The 20,705-nt window shown below is 36.1% G+C and overlaps 1 protein-coding gene across 7 annotated transcripts in view; it reads left to right on the top strand.

Moving 5' to 3' along the window:
* Window positions 1-20,705, top strand: part of ATP2C1 (ATPase secretory pathway Ca2+ transporting 1) — a gene marked incomplete at its 3' end in the record, with an annotated part of 171,920 nt that overhangs the window by 94,998 nt on the left and 56,217 nt on the right. For all 7 annotated transcript variants that reach the window (XM_082684261.1, XM_082684260.1, XM_082684264.1 and 4 more), the window contains 3 exons: window positions 12,687-12,842; window positions 13,640-13,708; window positions 14,711-14,786. In XM_082684261.1, coding sequence (XP_082540387.1) covers window positions 12,687-12,842; window positions 13,640-13,708; window positions 14,711-14,786 — 301 coding nt within the window. The remainder of the gene's footprint in view (window positions 1-12,686; window positions 12,843-13,639; window positions 13,709-14,710; window positions 14,787-20,705) is intronic.

The following is a 20,705-nucleotide window of genomic DNA, read 5'->3' as shown; positions in this document are numbered from 1 at the left end:
GCTCTACTTCAGATTTTATTGGTTAGGAATTAGATTTGAAGGTCATACGCGGCTGGCAAATAATCTTACCTGTAATCTGGCCACAGTGTATAGAATAGATTCATGGGCTAGAAAATGGAGTTAGGCATGGTTTAGCATGCCAGTCTCATCTACTTTTTGGAATTAACAGGCTGTTCATTAACACCTGTAGAAGTGTCAGTCGTTGAATACTTACTATGTCCCCAAATCTGAGTGTTCTTAGAGGTTATGGAAAGCCTAAAGAAACTTTCTGAATTATAAGAACAAACTTTGTTTAGTCCTGAAGTAATGGCCTTTTTTTTCTCCCTAGGAAGATACCAGATTGCTTTAATTGGTTAGAAGAAATAATTGATAATATGACAATTATTGGGAATATTGTTAATTTTACTTTATTATTTTCTGCTCTTAGTTTATCTTTTTATATATATTTTTACTCCTTTCCTCTCCTTTCTAATAGAAATAGAAACTATTCCTAAATACTTTTTTAAATACTTTTAGGAATTCTAAAGTATTCCTAATACTTAGTTTAGGAGAAAACCTCATTATTCCTTAGAGATTTGGTAGTCTTGTCACTTGATGTAAGTCATCTTCTCTTTCCCTAGAGGGCCCTAATTTGGAGTTTATATCATCATTTATTCTGGAGTCCTTTTCTTCTAGTTTAGAAGCAGACCTCAGTAGGGTAGTAAGAAGATGGTGTTTCCCATTATTTGAACATTTTGAGCAGTATAATGACATAGAAACATTAAAACACCATTTGACTTTGCAAAATATTTAGGGTTTTCAAAAGGGTTAATTGATCTAAGAATTATTTCAGAATTCATGTGCAAATAGGAAAAAAGACTTAACATTGTCATGTTGCAACTGTAGGGTACCTATCATAAATTTTGAAGGTTCAGATTTTGACTATAAAACTTGCCTGGGCATTATAGTTACAAGTTCAGTGATGTGAGTGCTTCACAACTTTTATTTGGTATTATTTGTTCCTAGGCTGTGTCTTAAGTCAGGTCAGGCTATTGTAATCAAATACCACAGACTGGGTGAGTTGGGAGAGTGATTGGCTCTCTTCTACTTCTTATAAAGCCACTAATCTGATTTTGAGGGCCTCACCCACACAAGCTCATCTAACTCTAGTTATTTCCCAAGCTAATTACCATAATATTGGAGATTAAAACTTCAACATGAATTTTACTGGGACACAATTCAGTCCATAGCAGGCTGAGGCTGTCATTTGTAAATCTTCTTAAAAAGATTAATATTGATAACTTAAGGAATTCTGTATTTTGTTTTCTTACCTGAGTCATTTTCCATAGCCAAGGAATGAACCAGTATGTGTTGATGGCAGTAATCTTACTGTCACAGAATTTTTTTCCCCGTCAGTGCCTGTGATTTTTGATCACATTGGTTCAAAGAATGAAGAGGTAGACCAAAGAGTGGTGGGCAGCAAAGCAAGGCTTGAGCAAGGATGAGATCTGAGAGGGTTGCCACTGGAATTTGTAAGGCTAGGGTTTTTAATGAGTTTGTTGACTGGCTGTTTTAACCTAATTAACCCTCCTGTGCCTGTCATTTATTCAGATTTTTGTCACTGGGAAAGGATGGAGGGCTCCTTCCAGGGTGATGTAAAATCCTTTTTAGTGTGATTTCCTCTTAAGGTGGGGTGGGGGCTGTGGAAGATGGGATTTGGGATGTGGGGGTGGGTGGGTGGTGGAAAACCTTGTCCATACCTGCCTACCTGCCTTCCAACCATCCTTCTAAGGCTTAGGAGCCTTAGAGTCACTGGTGGAGCTCGTATAGTAAAACAGAAATTGAGCTATGGGTATGTTTTTCAATTTTTTTTTCTGAGGGCTTTTATTTTAATTTTTAATAGTATTTGAGAAGAGGCACCACTGACCCATTAATTGGTCAGACTGTGACTTTAGATGAAGGAGTCTTATAGACCATACCTACATAACTGTACATTTTGCCTTTTTGGAAATGTAGCATATTTTTCTTATTATTTCAGTAAAGTCTCTATCAATATTTGAACAAAGAATTCTTGTGAGAGAAAACAATCTAGGAGTCAAAGAAAAAGAGGGTTTCTTTTGTCTATTGAAAATATTTTACTTCTCTCAGGTTTAACTTTTTGACTAAGCCTGAAATGTTACCTGAAATGTAGCAAGTTTTTTCTTTTAGTTGAAGTTCTGAATGAGTAATTCCATGGACACACTTTTTTGTGGCACTTGCTTGTGGGTAGCCTATATCATTTTTTGAAGCTGTCTTAAAGATCTAGACACTGGGGACAATTTTTTTTTCTTTTTTTAATGTTTTTATATGATTTTCTACATGTGTCAAACTTTTTATTTGTTTATTTATTTGTTTGTTCTTTAAGATTTTATTTATTTATTTGAGAGGGGGAGAGAGAGAGAATGAGCATGAGAAGGGGGGAGGTCAGAGGGAGAAGAAGACTCTTTCCCAAGCAGGGAGCCCTATGCGGGACTCAGTCCGGGGACTCCAGCATCGTGACCTGAGCTAAAGGCAGTCGCCTAACTAGCTGAGCCACCTAGGTGCCCTATATCAAACTTTTTTTTTTTTTTTTACAGATTTTATTTATTTATTTGACAGACAGAGATCACAAGGAGGCAGAGAAGCAGGCAGAGAGAGAGGAGGAAGCAGGCTCCCCGCTGAGCAGAGAGCCCCATGCGGGGCTCGATCCCAGGACCCTGGGATCATGACCTGAGCCGAAGGCAGAGGCTTTAACCCACTGAGCCACCCAGGCGCCCCACCTATATCAAACTTTTTAAAGAGAACCACCAGTTATATGCCTGAAGGCCAAGAATTATCCATTTTTATGACCCTGGATTTTTAATTGAAAACTGGTTTTCATTTAAATGCGGATCAAAAGATACCTTCACTAGGAGTAAAAGCCTACTTGAGACCTTGTTCAGAAGTCCCAACTTAAAACAAGCCAGTTGGCATTACATAGTGAGCCTTTTAACATCACACATCCATATACTTTGTGATAGTAGTTTAGCTCAGTGAGTAGTTTTTGATTTCTTTAGAGTTATTCCTTCCTGTTCCTTAGTTCCCAAGTAAAATCCAGTGATGAAGAGCAAAGATCTACTTTTGCTGCCTACCAGTAGAAGGAATCGAAGATAGTCTTCTTGACTGAAACTTTACTTTTCTGTAAAGCTCACAGTTTTACCAGTTTTATGCACACTTTTGCTAAGACCCTTCCTCTGAGTTGGGTAATTTCTGTGTAAGAGCGTTCTGATTTCCTGAGTTAAAAAATATATTTTCCATTTACTCAGTGAAAACCTTGATATTCTGGTGAAACTCAGAATCCAGTTTTGTTTGCTATGCTTTTTGAAAAAAAAATTCTTTTCAAGCATTTGCTAGAATATAAGTGCATTTGAAAAATTCTTTTCAAGCATTTGCTAGAATATAAGTGCATTTAATTCAACATCTGTTAAATTTACTTATTTTGTTAACGGAGCTAGTTTAGGCAAGGTGTAATGCCTCTTTTTGGAAATTGGTCTGTGTTAGGAGGTCATTTTAGCCATTCAGTAAATATTTGAGTATTATTTATAGAACTCTGTACCAGGCTTTAGGGCTAGGAAGTGAAAAGATAGAATTTGTGCCCTTTCTACTGGGAGAAAGGGCAATTTGCAAACAACTGTGATTCAAAGAATAAAGTGTGTATTATGAATTGACCATATGAGTTTAGGTAAGCCACTAAAGTAGGTCTCTTGTTTTCTCACTGTGACAGAGTTGCCCCAGGGCATTATATCCTAACCTTTGAAGGTACATAGGAATCATCTGGGTTTTGTTTTGGCAGCTCTGGGTTGGGGCCAAGAGTCTGCATTTTTTTTTTTTTAAAGATTTTACTATTTATTTGACAGAGAAAGCATGAGCACAAGCAGGGGCTGGCAGGCAGAGGGAGAAATAGGCTCCCCACAGAGCAAGGTGATATGGGGCTCAATTCCAGGAACCTTGGAATCATAACTCGAGCTGCAGGAGATGCTCAAGATGCTCAACCAACTGAGCCACCCAGGTGCCCAAAGAGTCTGCATTCTTAACTAGCTATTAGTTCATGCTAAAAGTGCTGGTCTGTGTACCACATATAGAAAGATTAAAAAAAAAAATACCACACATAAAAAACTTCACTGAGATGTAATGCACACTCGAAACAATTTACACATTTAAAATCTATCATGTGGTCACTTTCCATATAGTCTGAATTGTGCAACCATCATCACAGTGTTAATTGTAGAACATTTTTATCACTCCCCAAAGAACACCTTCACCTTTTAGTAGTCTGTATGTCCTTTCCCCTGCCCCAGTGTCTGGTAGGCACTAATTTGCTTGCTCTGTCTGTATACATGTACCTATTCTGGACATTTCATTATAAATGGAATTAAATACTATGTAGTCTTTTGTGTCTGTCTTCCTTTAGTTAACACCTCAGGATTCATCCATGTTGTAGCACATACCAATATTTCATTGCTTTTTATTGCCAAATAGTATTCCATTGTACGTATATACTATTCAGTTATAAATCCATTTACATTTAAAGTGATTTTTTTTATAAGTTTTTTTTTTAAGATTTTATTTATTTATTTGACAGACAGAGATCACAAGCAGGCAGAGAGGCAGGCAGAGAGAGAGAGAGAGAGAGAGAGAGAGAGAGAGAGAGAGAGGAGGAAGCAGGCTCCCTGCTGAGCAGAGAGCCTGATGCGGGACTTGATCCCAGGCTCCTGGGATCATGACCTGAGCCGAAGGCAGTGGCTTTAACCCACTGAGCCACCCAAGTGCCCCACATTTAAAATTGATTATTGATAGAGGACTTTATTAGGCCATTTTGCTGTTTGTTTTCTTTCTTTCTTTCTTTTTTTTTTTAGATTTTATTTATTTGACAGAAAGCAAGAGAGCACAGGCAGGGGGAGCAGCAGAGGAAGAAGGAGAAGCAGGCCCCTCACTGAGCAGGGAGCCTGATCTGGGGCTTGGTCCCAGGACCCTGGGATCATGACCCGAGCTGAAGGCAGTCGTTTAACCAACTGAGCTACCCAGGCACCCCTCCTATTTGTTTTCTGTATGTGTTATATTTTTTCCTCACTTTCTCTAATCTCTCCTTTTGTGTGTGTGTTTGAGGTTTTTAAAAAATACACTTTGATTACCTCCTGAATTTTTTTTCTGTACACTTTTTACATATTTTCTTGGTGGTTATGATGTGGATTTCAGTTACCATCCTAAATTTATGGACGCCTGGGTGGCTTAGGTATTAAAATGTCTGCTGTCAGCTCAGGTCATGATCCCGGCATCCTGGGATCAAGCCCAATGTTTGGCTGTCTACTTAGTGGGGAGTCCACTTCTCTCTGCCTGCCACTCTGCCTTTTTGTGGGCTTGCATTCACACTTGCTGTCTCTCTGACAAATAAATAGATTAAAAAAAAAATCCTAAATTTAGAACTGTGGTTTGAATTCATGCCAACTTTTCTCACTAGCATGCAAAAACTTAGCCTCCTATACAGCTTACTTTGCCTCTACCTTAATGTTGTTATCATGAACTTTATTTTTATGCATTCTGTGCCTACCAGCCATATATTTCTAAGCACATTATATAAATCAGGAAATATAGAGGAGTCACAAAGTCAAAATAAAATAATGATTGCATTTCTATTTCCATGTGTAGTTGTGTTTACTGGAGTTTATTTCTTCATATGGTTTTGAGTTACTTTCTGATCTCCGATTGTTTTAGCTTGAAAGACTATTTCAGCATTTCTTGTGGGGCATGTCTGCTAGCAATGAATTATCTTAACTCTTGTTTACGTGGGAATGTTTTAATTTTTCTTCATTTTTGAAAGATAGTTTTGCTGGATGTAGGCTTCTTTTTGGTCTTTTTTTTTTTTTTTTTTTAAATAGCACTTTAGATATGTCTTGGTTCTAGCCTCCATGGTTGCCAATAAGAAATGGGCTGCTAATCTTATTGAGTATGTGATGAGTTCCTTCATCTTTGCTGTTTTCAGGATTGTGTCTTTGTCTTTCAACAGTTTGATTACATCTGTCAATCTAGATGGCTTTAAATTTTTTACTATTTGGAGTTTATTGAGCTTCTTTGATATATAGATTCGTGTCTTTTATTAAATTTGGGAACTTTTCATTGCATTATCTTTACAAATATTCTTTCTGCCCATTTCACCCCCCCCCCCCCCACTGACTACATTATACTTATATTGGTGTGTTTGATGATGTCTCACAGGTACCTCAAGTTCTGTTCATTTTTCTTATTTTTTCTCCTCTCTGTCCTTTAGACTGATTAATTTCAGTTTCTGTCTTTTTGTTTGCTTATTTTTTCCCCTGTCCTTGTTCAGATCTGCTATTGAACCCCTCCAGGGAACTTATCATTTCAATTGTACTTTCAGCATCAGGATTTCTGTTTGTTTTCTTTTTATGTTTTCTTTCTCTCAGGCGGTACAGGTGGTAGTCTTTTTTTTTTTTTTAATTGTTTTCCTGATTTCCTTTAGTTCTTTGTTCATGATTTTCTTTGGTTTACTGAGCATATATAAGACAGTGATTTAAAGTCTTTCTGGTTAAGTCCAGTGTCTGGCCTTGCTGAGGGATGATTTTATTTTTGTCAGTTCATTTTTTTCCTGTGAATAGGTCATTCTTTTGGGTTTTTTTGTATTTATAATTTTTTGTTAAGAACTTTATATTTTTTTGAATGTTGTGCTGTCATAATTCTGTACATTAAATTCTACACTTCCTCAAGGTTTTTATTTTTTATTTTCTTTATTGTTGAGAGTTGCAGTGTTTGAATTTGTTTAGTGACTTTTCTTTAAAAAAAAAGTTACAATCCCCCCCCTCCCACCCCCCCCCCTTGCGCCGGCCAAAGACTGTATTCCTTTTTGCATGTGGTCACTGATATTTCTGTTCTGTTATTTCAACAGTCAGCTTTATCTTTGCCGATTCAAAGAGGAAAAACAGTTACTACTCTCTTGGTCTTTTTAACTTGTCTTTGAGTTGTGGCATTTCTTGATCATTGAACCTAGGCTATCTCCAAACCTGCCTTCACCTTTACCTGCTTGTGCCAAATCCACAGATCTGTCATAGTGCAAGTGTAGGGTCTTCTCGGGTCTTTCTGAGCACACATATGGTTATAGGCATCCATTTTGCACTCTTTCTTCCCTGGTATATGTGGCAGCCCTTCTAAGCTCATTTTCTCTCACAAAATTTCATCTTTGGCTTCTTTCTTCCCAGTCTTTTGGTTGTGTCTGCTACTTGCTTTATTCCTAGTCCCTTGCCTATTAGTATATGTCCTTAATCCTTTGGCAGACAGCCAAAAAGTCACTGTAGTTGCATTGGAGTGGAGTGGTGAAATAAATAATAGCCTCTGCACCAGTCCCCCAGGGAACTGTCAGACAGGTTAAAACACAGAAGTATAGTCTTTTTAAGAACAAGGTCTTTTTTAGCCCCAACTGCTAGTAAGCTGTGACAGGAAGACATGCATCTGTCCCCGCAGCCAGTACTGCTTCTCTGGGTGATTGGCATGTTAGACAGGTAAACAAAAATGCCACAGGACCTTCTTACCAAAATTCAGCTGCCTTTTTCTTCATTAAACACTTCCTTGGTTGTTTTAAGCTTTTGGTTCAAGAGTTGATTCTCTCATTTTTTTGCGAGTCTATGATTGTTTTAGTAGAGGGACCAATTCTTTGAGTGCCCTATTCACAAGTTTTTATATCAACTTCAGTGTATTTTTTTGATAGGTCACCTTGATAAGTAGATTTACAGTGTGTTGCTCCCCCTCTTATTGTAATTTATTACTGAAACTTTGGTTTTAAAAATTTCTGAATTATTAAACATGTACAGACTTGTTAAAAGGAAGCATTTTTAAAATTAGCTGTCAAATGAAATTGAGTAGAATATTGGTGAAGGTATATAGTATATTCGTGGAATTTAGAAACATTCCTGTTTACTAAAAACTGTTTGGGGTAATCACTCATTTTGGCTTTGGGAAGGATGTATATTTCTGAAGTCGTATTGTCATTATTCAGTTTGGAAAACCCATCGATATGTAGAGCACTGGGAATGTTAATTCTCTTAGACTGTATAAGCTTGAGCTGTGCTTATTAGTGTTTTGTTGTCCGATTCTTTATAGATCATTGGTTAAAAAGCAGGGTGAGCTGAGGAATGCTATTTATGTTTAAAATGTTGAAGAGAAAACTTTTTTTCTCATTAAGTCACTAGAATATAAAAAGACATTATGGAAGGGTTTGATATGAGACTTAGTCTCTTTGCTTTAAGATTCTCAATTCATATGAGTAGGAAAGGACTGTTGCAAAGGTAGGTCCCTTTTTTGAAATTTGGTTTCTTTAAGTAGTCTTAGCGAAATCATTGTTAACCAAATACTGGTCTTTAAGTTATTAGCAACTTGATCAAGTTGAATCTGTCTACCACTTAAGTCAGAAAGTTAACAGTTCATGTAAATATTTACCATGGGGTAAAATCCATTTCATATAGGCCTTTTTAATAATTTATAACACTTGGTTGTGATGCAGGTAGGTTGGATCCAAGAACCCAGGGAATGCTCCTACAGGTGCAGCCAAGAGGGTTCTTGGCTTCATGTGGGATAGAAATCAAATACGAGTAGGAAAAAGTGAAAATAGAGTTTATTGAATAGTGTGAGTGACAGAAAATAGCAGGAGGGGTGTCTGGGAGACTTGAAAAGGGGAAGCGAATGCATCTTGGTGTTGCTTGGGATTAGGGGTTTATATTGAAAGAGGTCTAAGGTACATGTTCTTCGGGAATCCTGGGTAGGGTCTAATCAAAGGTGAATGTCAGGTGAGCAATAGGTGTTATTCCATAAATGACCAAAGTAGTAGGTGTTGATGCCAGTGTCAGCTGAGGTTTGTTCAAAGAACATGTTCAAGATCTGGCTCTTGGATGTTGTTAGGTGTTAGGTACCTAGGACAAAACTCAGAGAGTGATTAACTTTCTCGCTTCCCCCTTTAAATGGGAATATAGCTTCTTTAGCTGATTCAGAAACAGAATACAGAACACAAGTAAATGAGGCCTAACAGAAAAATAGTGGAGATGAAGCCTTTCTAAAATGGAGTCCCATCAGTTTCCCTACTTTAGTTGGTTAGACTTAGATTGCTAATAACTAGAGCTCATGAAGAAGTTTTAATTACATTTTCCTTCATTTGGATAAACAGTAAGAGGAATCTTAATTTTTGTGACCAAAAGAAAGAAATTTTGTCCTGATCAGACAACTGCGGATGATTAGTTTGGAATTTTTTTCTGGGGAAAGAAAGCCATTTCTGATTTTCTTTTAATTCTGGACTAGAGAGGTAACTGACTTAGTAGCATGCAGTATACCAAGCCTTTCTTTAGTTTAATAACTTATTTGTAGCTGTTGATTGTTCCATATTAACTGTAATTTTTTTAAGCATTCATTTTTTGGTTTTTAGGAAAATTTATGTGACTTTGGCTTTTAGTTTCTTTCTCCCTAATATTTTATAGGAATAATCCTTTGAAGTTGTTCAACCAGTTTTATTCTGTAGATGTTAAATATTCAGATATGGATTATATATACGTCTTGATTCTTATTTATATTCTGACTCTTGAACTGTATTGTCTCTTATTCACATCTCCAGTAGAGTACCTGAAGAATAATATAGAGAAAGTGAAACATAAGCAGTTTCCCTATTCATTAACAGCTCTATTGAAGGTTTAACATTTAAACTTCTGGCTAGAAGGCATGGAATTGGCTGGTTCTTTGATTTCATTTTATCCTACTCATTTATCATTCTCATAAATGCAATGGAAAAATAAATGCCTCTAATATCTTTGTTCTCAAAATGAATTAAATTGTGACTTTGTTAAACTGTAATAGGCTTGCCTAATTCATTAAATACCACCTTCTTAGAAATGACTTTCTTTCCTTCCCTCAAAACTATTTCCTGCGGAAACTCTTGTAATCACTTTAAGAGAAAATACATTGTAACTTAGAAAATAGTCTGGCTCAGGACATCTGGCTGGCTCAGTTGGAAGAGCATGCAACTCTTGATCTTGGGGTCTTGAGTTCAAGCCCCACGTTGGATGTAGAAATTACTTAAGAAAAGTTTAAAAAGTTATTCTTGTTCAACAGATAGCTGAGATCTGTGCAGTTTGCTACATTGTATGATTTGGACAAATTTTATTGATAATGTATTATTTTATTTATTTTTTTAATTAAAGTAAACTTTAGGCCTAATGTGGGGCTCAAATTCAAGACCCTGATGTTGGTAGTCATGTGCTCTATTGATTGAGCCAGCCAGGTGCCCCATTGATAATATATTCTTAATTTTTTTTTAAAGATTTTATTTATTTATTTGACAGAAAGAGAGATCATAAATAGGCAGAGAGGCAGGCAGAGAGAGAGAGGGGGAAGCAGGCTCCCTGCTGAGCAGAGAGCCCCATGCGGGACTCGATCCCAGGACCCTGAGATCATGACCTGAGCCGAAGGCAGAGGCTTAACCCACTGAGCCACCCAGGTGCCCTATTCTTAATTTTTAAATACATTTATAAATTAACAACTTATAGATTTATATATAATACAAATATGTACACACAGATATAAAATAAAGATCTAAAGCTCCTTTTTTCCCCCACCTCAGTTTCTACACTAGACAGAGCTGACTGCTATTGTGCTAAAAATAATCTCTTTCTTGTAGAAAAACCTGATTTGAACAAAAATTCCTATTAAATGGTTATTGAACTGCTAAGGTTGACACTGAAGAGCGAGGTCACTGACAGAGCCAATAAAGCTATGCTTTTCTTCACTTTTTAAAAAATCAGATTATTTTCATATTCTTTGTTCTGATAGACAGCCACCAAGTGTATTTGTCAGTGTTTAAGATTTATGTCTAAAATAGAAAATCTTCAGTGGAAAAACATTAATTTTGCCTTTCCCAGAGAGGAGTAGTTCTGGAGATCATCACTGTGTATGATATAGTACAGGGCCTGGCATTAATAAATATTTTTTAAGTGAATGAATTAATGAAATTGATCAAGCTAAAATTTAGTTTTACTGTATGGATGGGGAGAATCCATGAGCCAATTTTTAATATTTCTTTTCTATGACATATTTATGCTCATGAAAAATGAGCCATTTAAAAAGATGAAATTTATTATTTCCACCTCCGTACCATACTCCTCTCCAAAACACCCAGCGGGATTTCAAGTTTAGAGTATTTTGCGTATAGTTTGAGCTGTCAGTCAAGAGGCCTAATTGAGAACACCAGCTCAGTTTATAATAACAGCATGACTATATTCATTTAACTGCTCTGGGTTCATTTCCTTATTTATTTTCTAGGTTCTATCTCAGTGCTAGTACATAGGTAGTCAGTAAACGTATTTTGGGTGAGCAAATTAACCTGTAAAATGAGTAAAATCATGCACTGGGTCCTAGTTTCTCAAAGTACCCTAAAGACCCTAGACTGAGAGCTTCTAGAATAAAATGGATCAAAGAAATTTGTGACACTCTATTCTATTGATTCCCAAAGTTAAATAGCCTCAGAATCACCTGGAGGGCTTATAAATAATCTTGTAGGTTTACCCTCTGACCTCCATATTTGAAGTAGGGTAGTGAATTTCTAACAAGTTCTGAGGAGGTAGGGAGAGGTGATGCTGGTTATGCTGGTCCTGCTGTGACCAAACTTTGACAGCTCCTTTTGTATCTGTATTCCAGTTGAGGTGATTCACACTAACCTGTTGAAGGTTTAAAGAAGCACTACCTAAGTAGGGGAAGCTGTTAACTCTTAACTCAGTTATTTCTAAAACTTACTTGACTTTACTTATTTATTTATTTTAAAATTTATTTTATACTGCTTGCACTTTATAGTTCCCATTCTGTGTGTGTGTGAGAGAGAGAGTCATCTATCACATTATACTCAATGTCTTTGAACATCCTTGGAACTATTTTTCTCTGGGTCATACTTTCAGAAACAAAGCCAGGTTACATGTGTAGTGTTTTCCACATATAAAATGATGATTTTATTTGTTTGTTTTTGGCATGCTATGATAGGTGAAAACTTAACTTATGCTAGGAGTGAAACTCAGAATTGAATCCTCTTGCACAGATGGAAGAGAGTATGATATTTGTGATCTACATGGAAACATTTATGTACATTTTTTATTTTTTTGCTGACATACATTTTGGATAAATTTAAGGATGTATATAGCAAGCAAAGTTTCATGAAAATTGACCCCAAAATGATGAAATGATTTCTCTCTCAGTACTCTTTATATCTTTTATTCGTATTTCTCTTCTGGATGTCTGCTTTTAAATCTGCCAAACACATTTTCATAACTTCAGTTTATGGCAAAATTAGGAAGTAATATTTTATCATGAGAATTATTTTCTCCAGATAGTCTCAGCTAGTGTTCCTTTAGTTGTATTTTGAAATTTAAGCTAATCTTGTCTCCCAGTATAGCATTCTGTTTTGCATGCTGGATTTTGTTGACTTCACTGCATATTTTAAATATGGTTGTACTTATTCTGGTCTTCTTAGAGTAATGGATATAATAAAAGATTTGGGTAATTATCAGAAAGGGGATATTTGAGAAATAAGTGATGGTTACAAACTCTTCAGATATTAAGTGTATCACAGGGAGTCTTCAGACTTGAACTTAATGGAGTACTTTATGTTCTCCAAGGCTGTGGATCTTTCCATTGATGAGTCCAGCTTAACAGGAGAGACAACACCTTGTTCTAAAGTGACTGCTCCTCAGCCGGCTGCAACTAATGGGGATCTTGCATCAAGAAGTAACATTGCCTTCATGGGAACCCTGGTCAGATGTGGCAAAGCAAAGGTAACTTTTTTCTCTTGTTTTGAAAGTGGCAATTCCTTTGTTGTCGACCTTTCTTTTTAGTTCTATTTTGCTAATTTTATGTGGCTCTTTTAAAAATAGATGACAAAGAAATGACAGAGTTGAACCTAACCCGTAGCCACTGTTTGTAAGACGAAGGAGGACCTGTGTCCCTGAGGGGTAGTATGTCCATAGTTCTGCCATTTGCCAGATAATGGAGCCTTTAGAAAACATAGTCCTCAGTATCTGTTTTTTTTTTTTTTTTTAACTTAGAAACAGTGGCACATGGATATGTTCATTACTAGCTAAATAAAATTTTAATTTGTGGTAATGGTACTGGCTATCATCTTCTGATGATATATCATTCACCTACTGATGGATTTTTAAGTATTTGGTTTCCTAGATCCTTATATTTCACAAATATAAAAGACATGATTCAGTAGTATTTGAGGGGGAAAAGAAACTACATTATATGTCTCTCTTGAGTTTAAGACAGTTTTGAATTTCAGATATTTTAATATAGTTAAAGAATAGGCCTCAGAATTGGGTCAAAACTTTTTATAGTAAGGCATAAGTACTAGTGATCTATAGTAATATTACAGAGTTAATTTACTAAGGGAACCTTGGATATGTGTGTTAGTCATCCTGACTGTGGGCAAGGCTTTGGAGAAAGTGAATGAGAAGTGTTTTTTTTTTTTTTTTTAATTTAATTAATTAATTAATTTTAAATTTATTTATTTTGGCTTTAGAGAAGTGATTCTATCTGAATGTAAACATATTTTCCTTTTTTTCTCCTTTAGGGTATTGTCATTGGAACAGGAGAAAATTCTGAATTTGGAGAGGTTTTTAAAATGATGCAAGCAGAAGAAGTAAGTACTTACTTTGTTAATGATTTTATTTTTTTTGTTAATGATGTTTTAATTTCACATCTGAAGTTCTCTATTTTAAGTACAGGAACAGAAAATATTGGTGAATTATTTTATTTACTATTGAAAAGTAGTATTTTATTCAGAATATCACTCAGATGTCTTTGTTTAAAACATAATTGGAAAGACTGTATTTTTAAAAGGGCTTGAATTGACATTGTTGATATGCTGAAACATTTTGATCTTCATGGTTTGTAGGGGAAAAAGGTTTATGGACAATTATTTATAGGGCCTATTCTTTTTAGAAATTAGCTTTAAACTAATTTTAAAATTTTTCTAAATAGTATATTAGTCTTCTACCAAAACTACCAACTTCATTTAATTCCAAGTAATGGGGAGAAAAGATTGTAAAGTAAAATAACTTCGAAAATATTCTTGTTTAAGCCTACTGAAGATTAGTTCTCTCATTGAAAATACTTTCTTATATATAAAAAAAGTTGCATTCTACAAATGTCATATTCTCCTGAGATCATCTGGATTTCTCAGGTAACCTGCCAAGATTATATGTGATGCAGTGTATAAAACCATTCCGAGAAGCTTGGCAGTGAGGGGAGTGCTAGAGAAGGGAGTTAGCTGATCAGGGAGCCAGCTGGAGAAAAAGAGTGGGATTGTAAGCTTGTTTGTGGATACAGAAAAGAGAAGATTGGAAAAGTGAGGGGCAGTGGATGATAATAAAGTCATGGAGAAGCTGGTAGGGAGAATAGATTTCTTCTCAAAAACAGGTATGGGGAGCATTCTCCTTTTCAAATAAACAAGCTTTGAAAAGTCTCAGCCTCAGTTTCCTTTACTCCAGTAAAAGGAGTAATACTAACCTTAAGGGAGAGGTGTATATGTCATGTCATGAGTATATTGAGCTAGCATGAATATGTCAAGCACTTAGCAGGCACTTAGTATATTTTACTAAATTTAGCTCATTATCATGACACTCTTCTCCAATTTGTCAAGGCACCAAAAACCCCTCTGCAGAAGAGCATGGACCTTTTAGGAAAACAACTTTCCTTTTATTCCTTTGGTATAATAGGTAAGAGAAGAGTGAGTATGTGTATCTCATCTATTTACTTAGGTTTTATTAATTTGTTTGTTTTTGAGTGGGAAGGGAGAGTTGAGATAGATGAGTAAATTTGTTTATTCATTTAATTTTTAGCTTACTACTACTTTTATTTTTTTTTTTAATTTATTTATTTGACTGACAGAGATCACAAGTAGGCAGAGAGACAGGCAGAGAGAGAGGAGGAGGCAGGCTCCCTGCTGAGCAGAGAGCCCGATGCAGGGCTCGATCCCAGAACCCTGGGATCATGACCTGAGCTGAAGAAACAGGCTTTAACCCACTAAGCCACCCAGGCGCCCCAGCTTACTTTTAAAACATCATAAAACTAGCCCCCAACCATTGTCCTTTTCTACAAAGATAAATTAGAACTCCATACAGTTCCTATCATCAAGGAACATTTCTGTAATCATTTTAGTATTTGTGTTTCTAGTTTTCAACAAAATGGATAGTAATGTTTTATGAACTAACTGTTCCTTTTTTGTTTCATATTTTCTTCATAAGTATCTTGTCATTAAATAGATGCTCATTAAATTGATGTCATAAATAGGTTGTATAGTATTCCATTATGTGGGAAAAAAATCTTAGGCCTTTTGTAGATATTTCTATGTTTTTTGAGTTCTTAAAATTATGTAAATGATTCTTCAGTGCAGTTATCTTTTTCTTAAAAGCAAAAATTATTGGGTCAAAGAGTACCCATGTAATTTTAAAAGTTTTGGCTTGTTTTTAAAGGTTTTTGTTTCATATTGCCAAATAAATATTTTTCATCAGCAAAGCAGAAGTTTATCTCATCCAGCACTCTTGCCAACTTTGTTGTCATTAACAGACAAATATAAGACTTCTCATTATTTTATTTGACAATTTATTATAGAGACATTGAATACTTTCCTCACATGTGTGTTGGTCCTTTTTATTTTATGACCTGACAATATATCTTTAATCTTGCGGTTTGAGTGTTAGGTTGGTAACAGCTCTTTGTATAATTAGGATATCCATCCTTTTGTTACATTTTTTCCCCTCCAATTTTTAAATTCCCTTTTAGGGATAAATAAAATAAACTTGGTACAGGAGAGAGATACAATTGAAACATCTTCTGATATAATTGTCATGTTAATAATCTTTGCAGTTATAATTTCTTTGTTCTATTCATAAAGGCCGTCCCAGCCCTATGTTGTGGAAAGTTTTTATGTTTATATCTATTTGAACATCAATCTACTACTTTAGTTTTTACTTTTGACACTTAAAATCTTACTGAGTAGAATTTATTTTAGTTTAAGACTTAAGGTATCCAGGGCAAACAGAAACTAAAAGAATTTGTGATTACCAAACCAGTCCTACAAGAAATAGTGGGTCCTTTAAGCAAAGAGAGAGCCTGGAAGGACCAGAGACAATACACAGTAACAGTAACCTTATAGACAATACAGTGGCATTAAATTCATATCTTTCAGTAGTTACCCTGAGTATAAATGGGCTAAATGCCCCTATCAAAAGATCCAGAGTATCAGATTGGATAAAAAAAATAAGACCCACTTATATGCTGTCTGCAAGAGACTCATTTTAGACCCAAAGACACCTCCAGATTTAAAGTGAGGTGGTGGAAAATCATTTACCATGCTAATGGACATCAAAAGAAAGCTGGGGCGGCCATCCTTATATCAGATTAGATTTTAAGCAAAGACTGTAATAAGAGATGAGGAAGGACACTATATCATACTAAAAGAGTCTATCCAACAAGAAGATCTAATAATTGTAAATATTTATGCCCCTAACATGGGAGCAGCCAGTAATATAAGCCAATTAATAATAAACTCAAAGAAAAACATCAACAATAGTACAATAATAGTAGAGGATTTTAACACCCCCCCCCCCCCCCACTGAAATGGACAAATCATTTAAGCAAAAGACCAGCAAGGAAATAACGGGCTTTAAATGACTCACTGGACCAGATGACTCACAGATATATTCAGAACAGTCCATCCCAAAGCTACAGAATACACATTCTTCTCAAGTGCACATGGAACATTCTCTAGAATAAATCACATCCTTGGTTACAAATCAGGTCTCAACTGGTATCAAAAGATTGGACTCATTCCCTGCATATTTTCAGACCACAGTGCTTTGAAACTTGAACTCAACTGCAAGAGGAAAGTTGGAAACAACTCAAATATATGGAGGCTAAAGAACATCCTACTAAAGAATGAATGGGTCAACCAGGAAATTAAAGAAGAATTGAAAAAATTCATGGAAACAAATGAAAATGAAAACACAACTGTTTAAAATTTTTTGGATGCAGCAAAGATGGTCCTGAGAGGAAAGTACATAGCAATACAAGCCCAAGAAACAAGAAAGATCCCAAATACATAACCTAACCCTACACGGAAAGGAGCTGGAGAGAGAACAGCAGAGAAAGCCTAAACCCAGCAGGAGAGGAGAAATAATAAAGATAAGAGCAGAAATCAATGAAATAGAAGCCCAAAGCACAGTAGAACAGATCAACAAAACTAGGAGCTGGTTCTTTGAAAGAATTAATAAGATTGATAACCCCCTGGCCAAACTTATCCAAATGTAAGGAGAAAGGACCCAAATAAATAAAATCATGACTGAAAGAGGAGAGATCACAACACTGAAAAAATACAAACAATTATAAGAACTTATTATGAGCATCTATATGCCAACAAATTAGACAATCTGGAAGAAATAGATGCATTTCTAGAGAAGTATAAACTACCAAAAGTAAACCAAGAAGAAATAGAAAACATGAATAGACCTCTAACCAGCAAGGAAATTGCAGCAGTAATCAAAAATCTCCCAACAAACAGGAGCACAGGGCCAGATGGCTTCCCAGGAGAATTCTACCAAACATTTAAAGAAGAATTAATACCTATTTTCCTGAAACTGTTAAAAAAAAACAGAAATGGAAGGAAAACTTCCAGACTCATTTTTTGTGGCCAGTATCACCTTGATCCCCAAACCAAGGGCCCCATCAAAAAAAATTACAGACCAATATCCCTGATGAACATGGATGCAAAAATTCTTACCAAAATACTAGCTAGTAGGATCCAACAGTACATAAAAGGATTATTCACCAGGACCAAGTGGGGTTTATTCCTAGGATGCAAGGTAGGTTCAACATCTGCAAATCAATCAATGTCAAACACTATGTTAATCAACGAAAGGACAAGAACCATATAATACTCTCAGTAGATGGAGAAAAAGCATTTGACAAAGTATGGCATCCATTCTTGATTAAAGCTCTTCACAGTGTATGGATAGAGGGTATATACCTCAATATCATCAAAGCTATCTGTGAAAAACCCACAGGGAATATCATTCTCAATGGGGAAAAACTGAGAGCTTTTTCCCTAAGGTCAGGAATACGGCAGGGCTGTCCACTATTACCACTGTTATTTAACATAGTACTAGAAGTCCTAGCCTAAGCAATCAGACAACAAAAAGAAATAAAAGGCATCTGAATCAGCAAAGAAGAAATCAGACTCTGACTCTTTGCAGATGATGTGATACTTTATGTGAAAAACCCAAAAGACTCCACCCCAAAATGGCTAGAAATTCATACAAGAATTCAGTAAACTGGCAAGATACAAAATCAATGCAGAGAAATCAGTTGCCTTTCTATACACCAACAGCAAGACAGAAGAAAGAGAAATTAAGGAGTTGATCCCATTTACAATTGCACCCAAAACCACAAGATACCTAGGAGTAAATGTAACCAAAGAGGCAAAGAATCTGTACTTTGATAACTATAGAATACTCTTGAAAGAAATTGAGAAAGACACAAAGAAATGGAAAAATATTCCATGCTCATGGATTGGAGGAATAAATATTGTGAAAATGTCTGTACTACCTGGAGCAATCTATACATTTAATGCCATCCCTATCAAACTACCATCGACTTTTTTCAAAGAAATGGAACAAATAACCCTAAAATTTTTTATGGAACCAGAAAAGACCCTGAAAGCCAGAGGATGTTGAAAGAGAAAAGCAACGCTAGTGGCGTTATGATTCCGGACTTCAAGCTGTATTACAAAGCTGTAATTATCAGGACTGTATGGTACTGGCACAAAAACAGACACATAGACCAATGGAACAGACAAGAGAGCCCAGAAGTGGACCCTCAACTCTGTGGTCAACTAATCTTTGACAAAGCAGAAAAGAATGTCCAGTGGAAAAAAGACAGTATTTTTAACAAATGGTGTTGGGAAAATTGGACAGCCACATGCAGAAGAATGAAACTAGATCATTTCCTTACACCAGACACGAAAATAGACTCAAAATGGATGGAAGATCTCAGTGTGAGATAGGAACCCATCAAAATCCTTGAGGAGAACACAGGCAGCAACCTCTTCGAACCTAGTCACAGCAGCTACTTCCTAGAGCCATCGCCAAAGGCAAGGGAAGCAAGGGCAAAAATGAACTATTGGGACTTCAGGATCAGAAGCTTTTGCACAGCAAAGGAAACAATCAACAAAACCAAAAGACAGCCGGCAGAATGGGAGAAGATATTTGCAAATGGTATATCAGATAAAGGTCTAGTATCCAAAATCTGTAAAGAACTCAACACCCAAAGAACAAATAATCTAACCAGGAAATGGGCAGAAGACATGAACAGACATTTCTGCAAAGAAGACATCCAAATGGGCAAGAGACGCATGAGAAAGTGTTCAACATAACTTGGCATTAGGGAAATACAAATCAAAACCACGATGAGATACTACCTCAGGCCAGTCACAGTGGCTAAAATTAACAAGTCAGGGAACAACCGGTGTTAGTGAGGCTGCGGAGAAAGAGGAAACTTCCTGCACTGTTGGTGGGAATGCAGGCTGGTGCAGTCACTCTGGAAAACAATATGGAGATTCCTCAGAAATTTGAAAATAGAGCTACCCTACTACCCAGCAACAGCACTGCTGGGTATTTACCCTAATGAAACAAATGTAGTGGTCTGAAGGGGCACGTGCACCCGAATGTTTATAGCAGCAATGTCCACAATATCCAAACTATGAAAAGAGCCTAGATGTCCATTGGCAGAAGAATGGATAAAGATGCGGTGTGTATATATGTATGTGTGTACACACACACACACACACACACACGCAATAATATGCAGCCATCAAAAAATGAAATCTTTGCCATTTGCAATGATGTGGGTGGAAATAGAGGGTATTATGCTAAGTGAAATAAGTCACTCAGAGAAAGACAATTATGATCTCACTGATATGTGGAATTTGAGAAACGAGACAGAGGATCATGAGGGAGAGAGGAAAAAATGAAATGGGATGAAACCAGAGAGAGAAAGACAAACCATAGAGACTCTTAATCTCAGGAAACAAACTGAGGGTGGGTGGAGTGGAGGGGGGTGGGAGGGATGGGATGCCGGGGTGATGGACATCGGGAAACGTATATGCTATGGTAAGCACTATGAATTGTGAAGAGTAATGAATCACAGACTTGTACCCCTGAAACAAATAATACATTATATGTTAATTTTTTAAAAAAGGAGTTAAGGTAGAGTTAATATTTTTACTCAAAAGTTAATTATCCCAATACTAATTATGTAGTCCATTCTTTATTCCCTGAGTTGAAATGACATCTTTATCATACATTAAACTCTTGAATCAATTTTGGAGTACTTTCTCCTTTAATTTTTCCATAATTTGAATGTAATTTCTTTTGTCAGGGTCGTATTTTGGATAGGATCTTAAGAGAGTCACCATCTGGATTATTATTTTGTAGTTGTAGAAAGATGAATAAAAACTTTGTATAAGTGTTTATATTGATCTAGACTACAATCTTGAAGTGGCTTTATTTTATTAAATCTATAATGATACTGTGTTTTTTCTCAAAAAACTAGTGGTACACTCCATGCCCCCCTTCATTTCA

The sequence above is a fragment of the Mustela nivalis genome (assembly GCF_964662115.1).
Source record: "Mustela nivalis genome assembly, chromosome: 1".
Taxonomy (NCBI): Eukaryota; Metazoa; Chordata; class Mammalia; order Carnivora; family Mustelidae; genus Mustela; species Mustela nivalis.
The sequence above is the reverse complement of the archived record's forward strand: the minus strand, read 5'-3'. Positions and strand labels throughout refer to the sequence as shown.